The sequence below is a fragment of the Poecilia latipinna genome, unplaced genomic scaffold, assembly GCF_001443285.1.
Source record: "Poecilia latipinna isolate Pla-1442-1.1 unplaced genomic scaffold, P_latipinna-1.0 Scaffold220, whole genome shotgun sequence".
Classification (NCBI taxonomy): Eukaryota; Metazoa; Chordata; class Actinopteri; order Cyprinodontiformes; family Poeciliidae; genus Poecilia; species Poecilia latipinna.
Genome location: NW_015112836.1, coordinates 28,788 through 43,938, shown reverse-complemented (window position 1 = coordinate 43,938; position 15,151 = coordinate 28,788). Strand labels below are relative to the sequence as shown.

The following is a 15,151-nucleotide window of genomic DNA, read 5'->3' as shown; positions in this document are numbered from 1 at the left end:
GGCGCCCCCCGGGGATTTAAAAGGGTTGTTGGGTGAAAAGGTTGGTGGGGGGGGGGGGGGGGGGTGGCATCGACTTCTTTGGGGGCAAAATGAATGTACGTAGCTGAAAATAGACACCAACATCGGTAGCCTACAAGGTACTTGTTAAGCTAAAGGTTCTGTATTGATATTAGCTAGTCATCTTTTAGCTAACCAACAGCATCCAACAGCTTTACTCAACTCAGTCGGTTAGTTTGGAGGGAAAAACTGTGAAAAGTTCTTTGCGTTTTGCTGGTTTGCTGCCGTGATTCTAACACAAACCTACGTAGCTCCGCCCAGCAGCAGCAGGTCTCCTTCACAGGTGGAAACTCAGCGTCGTAGCGCTCATGTTGCGTTTAAAGGCGGCTCGGAAAAACAGGTTACAACATGTTAACAACGGATTAAACAGTTTTAACTGCTGATAAAAGTGACAGAGGACACAAATATGGGAAGTGTGGAAGCCTCTACTGTATCAAATTGACATAGTTATAACAGAGAGTTGGCCATTCTAAGGTAAAAACCCAGCGCATACAGTGTTCATGTTTTTTTTTTCATCCTGATGGCTTCCTGCGCCCCCCCTGCAATGACACGGCGCCCCCCCTAGGGGGCGCGCCCCACAGTTTGGGAACCTCTGCTTTAAAGTGAAGAAGAAACCAAACGTATGGCAGATGAAAACTATGCCAAACATGTTTTTCTCAGTAAAAACATTTCTAATGTTCCTATTGGGATGAAATTCACGGAAAATCTCTGCAATCAAATTGAACCAAGAACTCAACATTGATCCATAAATTATGTGTAACAAATTGTAATCACATAGAAAAAATTGTAGTACGAATGAGGAAAAGGCATAGAAACCCAAGAAATCAGCTGAAGTCTGTCGGTATTCAGAAACCAATCCTGCTGCTATGTGCAAATCAACATTAGCCAGTTTAATTTTAACTGGTGACCTATGAAAAGTTTTCTCATTACCAAAGTATTACATAGAGTGGTATGTTTGGTGAGGTAAAAGAAAAAACTCCTACTGTTGCAAAACATACTGACCACAGTGGCTACAGCTGCGTTTCTAAACCTCTCAATGCCCCAATCTGCACTGCTGGGAAAACACAGTTTCACCATAAACCGGTGGTCTCAAACCAGAGTTTGTTTTTTTCCCTGATGTGGCATCTGGAAAAAAACTATGCATACATTAAATACATATTTTGGTTCAGTCAGTCCTGAAGCAGTTGGTCTATTTTTTAATTCAGTTCAATTCATTTGTATTTATATAGCGCTAATTCACAACAAAGGTCGTCTCAAAAAAAAAATAAAACTTTCAATTCAATCATACTTACATTCTGATTGATCAAATAGCTCAGTATGATAAATTAGGGTCTCAAAAGTTTCTAAGGACCCGTCAGATTGAATCATTCACTCCTCCTGGACATAGTTTACAGTCTTTCCTTTCTATTTGTATAATTAGGCAAGGTGTCTGATCTATGCCATCCATATCCACTAAAGATTAACCTGAAATATTATGTTAAAAAGTCCAAGTTTCTTCCTAATTCCTTTTGCATGGCGTCTCTTGAAGCTGTTGAACACACTGGACATTTTAACACATGAGCAGGACATTTTATTTAACGGCTGTGCATGTTGTTGTTTGATAGAAACCAGGATGTTTACTCTGGTGATAAGAAGGCGTTACCTGGTGATCCTCCGAGCCTCCATGAAGCTGGGCGAATCCCTCCTTCTCTTCCTGATGGGCGAGTAGCTGCGCGAGCGGCGCCGAGCTCGGCTGTCGGTGTCGGAGCGGTTGGCGCTGTCCTTTTCTCTGCATGACAGACAGTCGGCCGTCAGAGCGGCAGCAGCGAAACGAATCTAGACGGCGAGTCCTTGGTCCCGACGGGCCCGCTGGGTCTCACCTGGAGACGTTCTGTCTGCTGTGCGGGGACTTGACCTTGCCGGTGCCCTTGTCTCTGGAGGCCGAGCGCGAGGACGAGCGGCCGCTGCTCCAGGAGCTGCTGCGCTGCCGGATGTTGGCTTTGCTCCGAGACTCGTCGTTCTTCCTACTCGACACGTGTGAGTGGCGTCCCGGAGATACCGACGGGCTCTTGTGGTGCGCCGGACCGCGGTTAGAGCGGTTGTGACGCTTGGAGGAGTGGCCACCTTTTGTCCTGAGGGAAAATGCAACAATTTAATTAATTTTTTTTTTTTGGGTTTATGAATGTAAATATGTATTCTGTTTTGTTGACTTTTGTGTCTGAAATAAAATCAATAAATCAAATGAAACACACAATCGACACTTTTTAGCCACAATGCAACCAGCAGATCGATCCAAAAATGTAAATGGTTTTTCTCCTTTTTAACTTGTGCATTGTTTTCTTGTAAAAAGCATAAAAAAACAATATATTTACCATAATAAAATGCAAATGAGAAATTTTCCAAAGAAAAAAATAAAGTTACATTTTTGTAGTTTATGTAGTCCCTCATTTATCTTAAATAAAATTAGACATACATTTTCGGGCATATTTTTCACAGAAAATGTCATTTTTCAACCCTTCATTAACAGTTGTTTATGCTGCACGTCCATTCCCCCCCACAGATCTATTCCATTAAGTTGTGAAAGTTTCTATCCTGGATACTTCATTTTAAAATCAAGACAATTAGGAAATTATGAAAATGCATAACTCTGTTCACTTCTTTCCAGAATGCAACAGATTTTAACAACCCTGCGGAAGGAAGGCTGATCAGTGAGAGAAGCGAGAAAACGACTCGCCTTCGCTGATGACGGGACGTCCTCCCTTTGTGAGCGTGCTTGTGCTGGGAGTGGGCCGAGTCGCTGCTGTGATCGGGGGAGTGGGAGCTCCTTCTCTGGCCGCTTCTCCTCCCTGACGTCTGAGTTAAGGAGCTCCCGACAGCTGCAATCTTGCCATCCACACTCCCAGCCTCTTCGGCTTGGTTCCTGCTGGGGGCGCTGTGGAGCTTTTGCTCTTTTAGTAAAGTGGACTGGATGCCTGCAGAGCTTGCATTCAGCAGACGCAGCTTCTGCAGAGAAATTATGACCAACAAAGGAAAAAAAAAGAAGAAGAAGAAAAAAAGAAATAGGACAAAAATAGCATCAGAAAGTTTTCAGGCTGGTGATAAAGAGCTACGGTTTACTTGCCAAAAGAAGGTAAACATCTAAAAGAAAAAAGATCTAGGTTTTCTCCATATGGCTTATAGATAGTCCTCTATGGTGCAGCGCATGCAATACTTGACATGCAAAACCATAATGAGTTGGAAAAAAAATAAATAAGAATCGCAAAAACAAACAAAAGAACTAGGAAGAGAGAGGGAATAAAGAAAAAGTGAACCAAGTAAGTTTTAGAGCAGAGGCAGAAAGTACAGAGCTACAGATTCTGGAGAATAGAAAGAGGACTTCTTCAGTTTTTTTTAAGTTTTTTTTAGTAATGGCTAAAAAAATAAAAATGAAACAAAACAGGAAGAGAAGACAACTTGACGAAACATCACAGAAATGGAAGGAACAAAATAAAGATCACAATTATTGAATCAGTTGAATCAGAAAACAAACTGACTGCTACTCAATTTTCTCTGTGTGTTTCCTGAGAACATTTGCTGAGATGTGAACAGCGACCCATTTTCTTTCTTTTTTTTTTTTTTTTTAATGGTTACTCTTGTTTAACTCCCTTCTGGTTAACATCCACTTACCAATAAAGTGGTATTCCCTCCTTTAGTAGGTAAGGTATGAAGAAAAGGGAAAAGTGGGGCAACATAAGTGCATCATTAGATTCACAAAATGCAAGAGAAAAAGACACAAAACCCTTCCCTGCCAGTGACTCATGAGACAATGCATGGAAATCAAGAGAAAAGAACTGAAAAGCAAAGAGGAGAAACCACAATGTGCAGGGAGTCCCTCACACAGAGCGTAAATCCTCCGGACCCTGGCGCTTTCCTAAAAATCCCGCAGCAGCCGCCTGGTTCAAAGGTGAAATAAGACACTCTCTCTCTCTCTCTGTCTGTCTACAGAGGACCTGAAATGTTTGGACGTTACCTACTTCAGCATCTGGGCTCATGAAGCCCCTTAAACCAGGACTTTAATTCTTACAAAAACAGCCGTCTTTATTTCCAGAGAGCTGCTCCAGCAGAAAGCTGCAGAGCATTTCATCCAAGATTGCTGGAGCTGGCAAACCTCCATTGTAGTGATAGAAGAGTAAAAATGAAACCTTTTTCATTGAAAAGCAGTTCTTAAAATAAAAAAAAAGGTTGCAATACACTGTTTACAAGGGTAAGGCTGGTTTTATTACATAAAGTTCTGCAAAAGTATCCAAAGACCTTCCACATTGTGTCATATCACAAACATAAACAGTATTATTTGCTTTATGCGACAGACTAACACCAAGTAGTGCACATAAAATGATTTTCGGCGGCTGATCAGATCAACATGTTTATGGTGTTTCCTACATGACTTATTGAAAACTGCTTGTCTGTTTCTCTACTTGCTCTGTTTTTGTAGTTTGAGTAGATGAGCAGGTCTTAGCCAACTTGCCATGTAGTGCAGCATATTACTTTAAAATATTACAAATGCAGAAACGAGCATAATAGTTTGTATGCTTGTGTATTTGTCATGTTTTCCTCTTAAATTTCAGGATGACCGCTGTTTTCCAAAATGGCTGCCGTTTTTTAACCTTTTAAAGTAATTATTGGCATAAAAATGTTACCTATTTTCACAACTTGGATAAACTTTATGCAACATTATATGTTTTTGACTTTGGCCGTGATATTCATACAACTTTAAATTAATAAAGTTACTGAGCGACAGTCATCTTCATGCTTAGCATTAGCTTCCACTCATTTCTTATATGTTTAACAGATTAGCATTAGCAGAGCAACGTTTCTTGTTGGTTAGCTGTGACCACCACTAGTAATATCAAATATATAATATTCTTCACTATAACCATAAATCAAACAGAGAGCAATAAAATATATTTAATTTCTATGGTTCAAAATGTGCATAACTATGCGTCGTTTGGCACCAAACACATTCATTTAGTTCCAGGACAACCACGGTGTCCGTCTTGAAAAGTTGTCTAGCAACAAAAATAACAACATAATTATTTTTTATGGGTCCAATTATGCATAATTTGACACTGAAAGTATTTATCTGTGATAACTGTGGCGGCCATTTTGAAATTTTCAGTGGCAAATTTTTTTTTTCTTGCTTTCCCTTCTACTTTACAGTCATACACTATGATAGACCCAAACATTCGTATAATACACTGAAGTTTGTGGCTGTAATATGACAAAATGTGGGAAAACTTATTTATTTATTTTCATGTGAACAAACCCATTGAAAGAACCAAAACGAACAAATAATCCATCATGTTAAACCAAACTAAAGCACCTATTAGCTGCTGTTTATCCGTGTTACCTTATGAACAATGGTTCTTTCCATCAAACACATCTCTGATGATGTTTTGGTTGCTTTGGTGTTAGCTAATAACAATAGAGATGCTAATATCAGGCTTCAGCACTGATACCAACGTCAGTTTGTCTGTAGCTTGATACTCTGTGAAGGTAGTTCATGAAAGTCAGATCCTGTATTTAAGTACAGATTTCTTTCCTACTGCCATCAATATTATTTTACAGGTAAAATATTAATGTTCATATCATTTATTTAATAACCAGATTGAAATCATCTAGTAACAAAAGACCTTTATCAAATAAAAGTTTAACAAAAATGACATAAATAACTCTTCTTTAAGTAACTGGTGTCCTGAAAAAGCCTGTTTTGAATTTGAAGGTTTTGTTCAGAGACAGTATTTGTGTTTGCAGTGCTATGAGGTCACAGCCATTAGACTTTTTTTTTAATCTTAATTTTTATTGTCATCACAATAATGCCACAAAATATCGCGATAAAATGCAACCCCACACCCCTGTGAAGATTAATCCCAAACAATACTATGAGTTTTTAAAAGAATTTTCTTAAAATGTACTTTGTGGGAAAAAAATATTTTACCAACAAGGACTATTATGGCTTTGAAAAAAAATAAAAAATCTGGAGCTTCTTTAAGGGCTGAATGCATCAGAGGACCCATAGGGACCAACTAAGAAACACAAACATTAGTTTTGGTCTTTTCAAAAGATTTGTTCGTCAGAGGAAACAAAACGTCGATGTCGACATTATCCTTTAAACAGTGTCTCGTGTTTTAAGCTTTCAGCAACAATAAAACCTAGATTAGAGATTCACGAGGGCGCTTAGGAACTACAACTCTTAATGCATTCTGCTATTAAGAAAAAAAAAAGATAGAAAGAGAGCAAACCTCCAAAGTGTGTTTCATATAAAAGCAAATTTAGCAGGATCTTCAGCATGCATTATCAACGGACTGAGCAGCTCAGTAAAACTAAAGATAGGACAAAAAGCACCGACTGATTGCTGCAGAAAGAGAAGCCGTTCTCCACGGGAGAGAAGACAACTAAGCGGCGTAGTCAGAAAATATGCAACCACTGGTGATTGTGATGGCGGTCAGAAACTGTCGTAAATAAATAAATAAATAACTAAAAAAATCAATATGGAGGAACTCAAAAGACGAATGTACTAACTCACCAACAAACAGAGAAATGCCAGACAAACAGAATGCATTCTACCAAAAACAGAAAGTAAAGTAAAGTAAAGCAATGGGACCTGGAAGATAAGAGCGGGATAGTGGACGTCTGGATGAGGTTAAGGAGTAAAGAGAAAAACCAGAGCTCTATGTAATCCAATCTCTCACGAGTCAAATCATAATTGATGAAGTCAGACTGATTTAGTTAGAGATCATTGGTCAACAACAGAAAGAAAGAGGAAGAGAAAGAGAGAGAAACATTGACGTCACTCAGGCTAGGGTGCTTGTCACATTCTCATCTGCATAAAGATCACGTGCGTAGGCAAAGCGTTACCTACCTTCCATTTCAACCAGTGACACGTATGCAATATCAACAAAAAAAAGGAAAGAAAGAAAAAAAGAAAAAAAAAGGGGAGAAAGGAATGTTCTCCGCAGCGAAATGGGAAAAAGACAATGACCTCTTTTAGTATCACAGCTACATATTTGAGTCCAGAGACTGAGGAGGAATAAAACAAAACAAAAAGTCGAAAGAAAATAGAGGGAAAAATAAAATAAAATAAAAAAGAAGAATCCAGATGGAATTCAAAAGCAAACTAAAATCAGAAACAAAGAATGAAACTAGAGACTACATGATTTGCTGTCTTTTTCGCTTGTACAAATGCAGCCATATTTGTATCAAAACAGGGGAGGACAGAGGGACAGAGTTAATTAGATTAGTGGAGCGAGGAGGAGGAAGAGGAGGAGGAGGAGGGCATGCAGAGCTGGCTGATGTGAAAGAGATGTGGGAAGAAAAATAACGAGTGAGACGTGAGTCACGCTGGACGCAGATGAACAGGTAGCAGAGGATGAGAAGGAGGAGGAGGAGGAGGAAGTCACTGCTAAGATGGACAAACTAAAGAGTCAGCACATTTCAAAGGGACCCCAGTCACATTTTGGCCCCGGGGGCTCCTCCAGCAGCAGCAGCAGTGAACCAGATCAGGATGTTTTAGATGCTGGCCCAGCTCCATTACAAAAACCCTTTTTAGCATTTAATATGTTTAAAACTATAAGCAGGACTGCAGCAACAAAGAGCAACATGCTCTCCAAAGCTTACACCTCAAATGGCTTGGGTCCCTTTTTAACATCATCACTCGTGTTAATAAAGGTATTAGATGCCAAAGTTATTTGAGGCTGTGTTGATTTATTTATTTATTGTGTTTTTTGGATACTCCTTAATAAGGAGGGAAAACAGAAATGGCTCCTTTTCAGACCCGTCCGTCCACCAAGCAGGAGGCAGAACGCCGTGGGGAAACGGGGAGAAGCAGGAGCAAACGGGTTGCTAGTCCCTTCGCAAATTAACAGTGTTGTCTTTGAAAACGCGGTGTCATAAAGCACTTTTTAGAAAATTACAAATTATTTGTGAATCTCTGTGGGTTCAGTCTGCTGGTCTGATCAGAAATTAACCCTCTAGTGCCCCCCTGTGGCTGGGAAAGTGTCACACACCCAGCTTCCGTAAGAGGACAATGTGAGGCTCACATTTCATCTACCAAGCTAAAAAAAAAAAAAGCCAATCTGCTTGCATTCCTGTAAGGTCGTCCTTGATGTGATGTCATATTTCACCAGATTATGGGCTGCATGTCTGCCTGAACCACCAGCTGCAGAGTTTAAACAAAAAGAATCCATTTCGCCTAATGATTCGTCTCATTTCCACTTTGCAAGCATTTCAAAAACATTGTAGCAATAAAACTTATTTTTGTGCCTCTACCCATCCATCTTTCTATTTACCTTTGGCTCCTATATGTAACCAGTTTTGCACACATAGACACTGGCACTTTTGCCCGTTCGTTTTTACAAAAAGGCTCAAATTTGAAGTCAAACCACTAGTTCTCAGCTGTATTTCGGTCTGGACTTTGACTTTTTTTCCACATCGTTTTCCAACATAACATCCTAAAGAAGACAATGTATCTGTCTTACTTTTGCAAGCGCCTTATGCTGGTTTTCATTTTATTTTAAGTCCTCCAACTGTGTCTATTTGTCAGAAATGAGAAGTTTTCTTTTTCAAAACATCTGATGGTAAAAATGGCTCTTTGCACAGCAAAGGCTTCCGTTACCTGATCGGACCAAATTCTAATAAAATGCGTCAGAAGTTTGTGGTTGTAATGTGACAAAATATGAGAAATTGTCAAGTGTATTTATTGCTATTTGCTGCAGAATCTCTTATTTGAACATGTTTTAGGTTTCTCAAAAAGGGAGGAGCGACTGATGAGCTGTTCTATTTGTTAGCTGCTTCTCCAAGTTCTGCCTCCTGCATGGTGGGTAGATGGCTCCAAAGGGACACAAACTGTGCTGATGGAGAACCAAAGAATCACACAGCTTCAGCAATAAAAAAAAATATTTAAAAGAAAATCAAACATTGGTTAGATGAAGAATCTGTCGTTTCAGTCAGACACTGTAGCTTTTTTTTTAAACTCTTCTAACTCTCGGCTGTGTTACATAGTGGCAGCATCAGATTATCTATTAAAGATGCTGCCAGAAAAATCGTGGCCAAATCACATGCTCCTCTCTTACTCCATCCCCACTTCTTTAGAGACTTTTCAACGCATGAATTAGAAAGCGACCGGCACCTGCCACCTTTTGGAAACGTGCACACTGAAATGGTGAGGTGCAGTAGCGGTAAGGAGGAGCATGTGCATAACGCCTGGCGGAGCTGTCGGATGCCTGGAAGAGAAGAGGAACTATCTCCTTTAGAGGAAAGACAACTGCATTGACAAGAAGAAACTATGACACGTACCCAGTTAACCTACTTGATCCAGTTCCAAAGCATATGAGCGCTTTTTACATAGACAAGACAAGAGAGATTTGGGCATTTATTCACGGGCAAATATTATGTGAACCAAGAAGGGGGAAGAAAACATAAAAACAGCAATGAATGAAACAAGCAGAGAGAGGAAAAGGGAGGGCGGGGGGAACAGGGATCAGATGAGACCTTTTAGACACATGCAAGCTGGAGTAGAAAAACGGGGATTTCAGCTCTCAGGACGAAGTGTTTACAGTGCGTGCAGCCAAGTTTAGAGACATTTTCATCAAAGAAATGGTATTTCACCATCAGCTGCTGTTGGATCCCGCCTGCGACTGAGCCCTTTTAAATTCATTCCCACGTCTCCTGGGAGCCCGCTGCAGCTTTAATGATCCGTTTATAGGAAGGAGGTGGTTTTCAGAAATGAATGCAGGAGTTTAGAGCTCATTGGAGGAAACAAACGAGGACCGGTTGTCTGATACGTGACTCTTTACGCTTTAGGAGCATTCTGTGCATATTTGTTTTGTTTCACACAAGCTTTGCATTTACTGTGTCATATCTGAATAGAAAATACAAAATGCATTTTTCCTCCTGCAGATTTCTGCTGTTTCATCATCAGACAAACAAGGTTTGATATCAAAAATGAAAAGTAATCACATATATTAACGTCATAAATGATTGAGCAACTATTGCAAACATTCACCACGACGCTTTAGCAAATACAGTTTTTTACATCAATATGAGGGACTTCAACCCACTCCTCTTTGTGGACTGATTTACTTCAGCCATCTTGGAAGGTTTTCATGAATGAATGCCATGAATTGCAGCAAACTGTCCAGATCCTGAGACAGTAACACGTCCCAGACCATCACACCACCCACACCATGTTTTACTGTTGGGGTTTTGCTCCGTTTCTAAAAGAGTTGGTATGTTGGGCTGCTTCTCTTGTCTGGAACTTTAAACTAAATTCTCATATCTTTCTCATAAAATCAATGACAGAACTCAGCATTCAGAGTAGCTATAACTATTCTCAAGTGCAATGTAGCCATAAGTAATGTTTAAAAAATATTTTGTGCCAATAATTGTCAATTTAAAGACCCACTTGTCCACTTTGCCTTCATTTCATCCCTATTGTTTTGCTTTTCTTGGTACTTTTAAACAGCAAAGTTTTATCATCTCCTTGTAATTGTTCAGCAATTTGTCTGAAAGCGTATTTCAAATAAAGTGTTAGCCTCACTGCATTTAGAGAAGTTCAAGACTGAGTGCAAAGAGTGTTTATGTCAGCTGATCTGTAGTTACATTTCCTCCATCTCTCCTTGTCCTTCTCTGTCACATTTTTTTTTTTTTTGCACGCTCTCCTTACTCTTTGAGATCTGCATGTTTTATTTAGTATTTATCTGGGTTTGGGTTCCACAGCAGAAGCAGTACCCCTCATGGATGTGTTTGCTGTTCCCTGTAGTAAAAACATCGGTGAAATGATTCATTTATGAGAGGAAAAAAACTGAGATCTGTCTATAAAAACATATGAACATATAACATATAAACCATAAAAATGATTTACTGTCCCATTCTGCATTATCTGTTTTCTTTTTTTTTTTTTTGTTTATTTGGAAACAGCGTTGTATTTTCAACCATTAAAATATGACACAGCAAATGTTTAACTTGTTTATTTTCCTCCAATATGTTTAAGACAGCAGCTGCTTAATTTAGAGATTATTAGTCACCTGTTTATTTGGTACAATTCGTGCGTGTTTAAATTTACCATCCAGGGTGTCGTACACTAGTGTACTGACGAAAAGCACAGGAATCTTCCATCTCTTTGCTCCCCTACTGTGTCACTGGCAGAACACCGACATAGAAACAAACAAACAAACAAAAAAAAACCCCAAAATCTACCAAAAGAGACAAAAAAAAATAAATAAAAAAACAACAACATGATGGCAGAGGAGTGAAAGAAACAAAGCAGCAGGAGCAGCAAGTTTCACACATAGGGCCGTCTACATGTCAAAAATATTTGTGTTAATAATCTTCAGACCTTGTTTACATCCCAGAAAAACCTGAGAAAAGTTCACAGCTAAATCTTCCTAATCCTCGCGTCTAGCTGACGAGAGCTGATGTGAACCAACGCGGGAGAGCAAGTCGAGCGCTTTGCAGAGACTGTAGCAGAGACCACTGAAGGTGTGGTGGGTGGAGGTCGGGGTGGGGGAGGGTGGGGTCAAAGTAGAGGAGATTACATACATCATTCCCTTTCTCGCCCTCGGCGTGTGTGAATCTGGCCGCCTTGCCGTTGCGGCTCCGCCGGGTGTGGTCCCCGTTGTGCCACTTGGCGGGATTGTTCGGAGCCGGAGGCGGTGACGCGGCCGACGCCTTCTGTCCGTCCATCTTGTGCTTCGGGTTCAGTCTGGAAGAGAAAACAAAAATACAGGCTGGTTTACAAACTGCTTTTCACTACTGGACAAACATATAAATGAATTAAAGCTTGTAAAATATTCGGGTGGAGACAATCACAACTACCTGCTTCACAAAATGTCAGGAGTCAGATTTTAGCAGTTGTAGGATATTTTTTTTTCTTATTCTTCTTATTCTTCACTAGTGCCAGACATATGCGTTCGTTTTGACTGTATTTACCCAGAATGCCATGTGCTACAGTTCGCTTCCTACTCTTGGAGCGGTTTCCGGTCCACTTGGCATTCACACATGCAGCACAATTTACTTCTACCGAAGAGAGACCTACGTTTTTAGGCAGAGCAGAATTTGCTTGCTTGGGTCCACATCAGAGTTTAATCCACACACCTCCCAACCGGACCGGACTCCAGACACACCAACCAGAGTTCGACTGAAGAGAACCGAACAGGGATGGTGTGAACGCGCCCCGAGAGCTGAATTTTAAAAATACTTATTTCACTTATTTCTGAGTCAGAGCATGCAGAAGGGAATGCGGCTTGTCCAAGAGAGGCACAAAGATTTAACAAGCGCTAATCCCAGAACTCTAATTAATTAACTCTGTCCTGGTTTGTACATTTTTCCAAAAGGTTACTCAAGTAAATGCAACTGGGTAAATGTAGTTAGTTACCACCCAAGTCTGGTCACGACACAGTGGGATGGAGTGCAGTGGCTGTCAACCCCAGACAAACCGAGGGCCCAGTTTGCATCAGTTCATGTGAAAATAACAGGACATATTGACGGCTCACACCGTGTTTCAAACAAGCAGCACTGAGCATCCAGAGTACGAAGTGTTCTTGCCAGAGGTGTACGGATTTTGCCACAGTGTAAGATCGATTATCGAGCGGATTTTAAAAGGATTTTTGTCGAAATCAAAGAGGTGATCTACGTCAGCTTAAAGCTGGAATTGGAGGCAATGAGAGGCGTTGTTACTGGAAATGAAGGGCAGAAAGGGCTGCTAGAACAGGTTTACTAATGTTTCTGGAACATCAGAGTGGAATTTCTTTTACCTGATTCATATTTGTGTGGCGTTCAGCTCCAGAACTTCTTGTAATCATAATTATGCAGCTTATCAGTGTGAAATTCTAGCAGTATTTATAAAGAAACTATCGTCCACACACAGACACTATAAAGATCTTAATTGTAAGAGCCTGCTGGCAGACATCAGCTGCTCCACTTATTTAAATGGAGCTTTTAAATTTTAAAACCAGAGATCAAGGAGCTCTGAAAACAATGAAAACAAATAATAGAGAAAACGCTCAGATCGTCAAGCAGTAAAGCTAAAAAAAATCCTTAATCTGAAACCGGACTCTTTATTACTGTCAGATAAAGGAGAACTCCAACAAACTTTATTACACTCTAGCAGAGTCAGTAGAAACAGAAAAAAACAGAGGCAAAACTTACTTTGTCACTAAGAGCAGAAAGTATTTGAATTAACTTTTGTGAAGGAAATTAAAGCAGAACCTGAGAAAAGGGGGAAAAAATGAGACCAAGACATTTTTAATTGGAATACGGTCAAAGAAGAGAGTGAAACACTCAGTCCAACATGGGCTGAGCAACAACGTGACTGACACTGAATACGTTTTCATCAAGCAGGAATGCGCAGTGAGATATTGCAACCATTCAAAGCGCATTATTAAAAGACACGTCGAGGAGCCCAATTTGTCTCCTAATCTTTCCCCCGAGGGCTAAGAGTAAATGAGAAAGAGAGCGAGAGAGAGACACCGTCGGTCACCAGGGCAACCGCCCAGTCAGACCAATTTCAGAGTGCGAACAAACGGAGCGTGTGTGTGTGTGTGTGTGTGTGTGTGTCAAAGAGTCTACCTGGAGGGGGATTTGGAGGTGCTCCGAGTGGAGGACAGGGAGACGCTTCGGGAGCTGCAGCAGCTGCCCTGACGCTGCGAGCCCCTGCTGGGGGTGTCACCTGGCGACCTGATGGACGACAGCAGATGGACAAACACGCCACACACACACACATGCAGCGGAACGTGTAAGCATGCATACATCATAGAGACACACACACACACACACAACAACGCACACTCAGTCATCAAACTCGTAGTTTCCAAAATGCTTCACGCAGAGCTAAACGCATCCAACGTTGTTTTACTCACAAGATGGAAAGAAAAGATATGAATATGCACTTTATATTTGAGTTTGAGTCTTTAATTATGAGTAAAAAGTACCAATATAAATTTATGCAGGCCTGCAGTTACAGCTGTTCACGTCTCTACAGGACACATGAACTCTCTACGCCCATGTTCTCTGCAAAACAGTTATTTTAGTAATCGATTATTATTATTAATAAGATGAAAAATGTTGAACATTCTGCAGATTTTTTTATTTAACCACTTTTTATGCAATATTAGAAATACATTGAATAATGCAAATAAACAATTCAATTCCCTTTTAAATAAGTAAAAAAAAAAAAACACCTTCTATTACCTACAGTGCAATACTTTAGCATTCCTTTAGTGAATTTGAATCAGGTAAAGGTAAAACTATAAAACATATTTACAGACAAAAGTGTTTTCATCTTAAACGCAAAATGTTTAAATATATGTTGAACACTTCTGGCTTCATTGCTGCTAAAAATGTTGTTTTTTCAGAAAATGGCCTATTTTGAGTCTGAATTCTCCAGCTGACGATTAATAGATTACTAAATTAGCTACCACTCATTCTGCTTCAGTGTTCGTTTGTGTGCGAAATCGTGGAAAAGAAGAAGAAAACAAGGTGTTGAGTGAGTAAAGTCCCTGTGTGGCTCACCTCTTTTTCTGTCTGTTCTTATCTTTGTGCTTGTTCTTCTGGCTGCCTGACCTGAAACAAAAGTCAGACAGAAGGACAGGATGCCATGTAGATTTAAAAACAATACATCACTTCCCGTTCATTCCCATGCGAACAAATGGTAATTAATGAGAGAAACGTCATCTGAAGAAGACTGGGTTGATGAATGCTAATGCAGCAGAGTGACAAGGTGGCCAGGTGGTTTTTACTGTACCTGTATCTTCTCTTTTTCCTGGAGTCAGATGCTGACCTGCAAAAACAAAACTTATGTTAGATTCCAATAACAGTAAAATGTGACACAGATTCCAGGTGGTTCGGAGGGGATTCCAAACCCGTCTTTTGGAATCGGTTCCTGGATAAATTTAGACAAGTTTGGAGCGCATTTATATCCAGTAATACATTTCAAATTCATATAAATTCACATTCTTCAAAGAGTTACTGCAGGTGGTGACGGTTGTGGGCAGGAAGGATCTTTTGTAGCAGTCTGTAATGCAGCGAACTTGAAGAAGCCTCTGACTGGAGACACTCAGTTTTTCTAAGACAGTCTCATGAC

The 15,151-nt window shown here is 40.1% G+C and overlaps 1 protein-coding gene across 1 annotated transcript in view; it reads right to left on the bottom strand.

The window, feature by feature from the left end:
• srrm3 (serine/arginine repetitive matrix 3) overlaps nucleotides 1–15,151 on the bottom strand; it is a gene marked incomplete at its 5' end in the record, with an annotated part of 38,931 nt that overhangs the window by 5,563 nt on the left and 18,217 nt on the right. Inside the window, 7 exons of the mRNA XM_015031833.1 lie at nucleotides 1,700–1,825; nucleotides 1,917–2,168; nucleotides 2,771–3,039; nucleotides 11,611–11,773; nucleotides 13,639–13,746; nucleotides 14,581–14,631; nucleotides 14,813–14,848. Coding sequence (XP_014887319.1) covers nucleotides 1,700–1,825; nucleotides 1,917–2,168; nucleotides 2,771–3,039; nucleotides 11,611–11,773; nucleotides 13,639–13,746; nucleotides 14,581–14,631; nucleotides 14,813–14,848 — 1,005 coding nt within the window. The remainder of the gene's footprint in view (nucleotides 1–1,699; nucleotides 1,826–1,916; nucleotides 2,169–2,770; nucleotides 3,040–11,610; nucleotides 11,774–13,638; nucleotides 13,747–14,580; nucleotides 14,632–14,812; nucleotides 14,849–15,151) is intronic.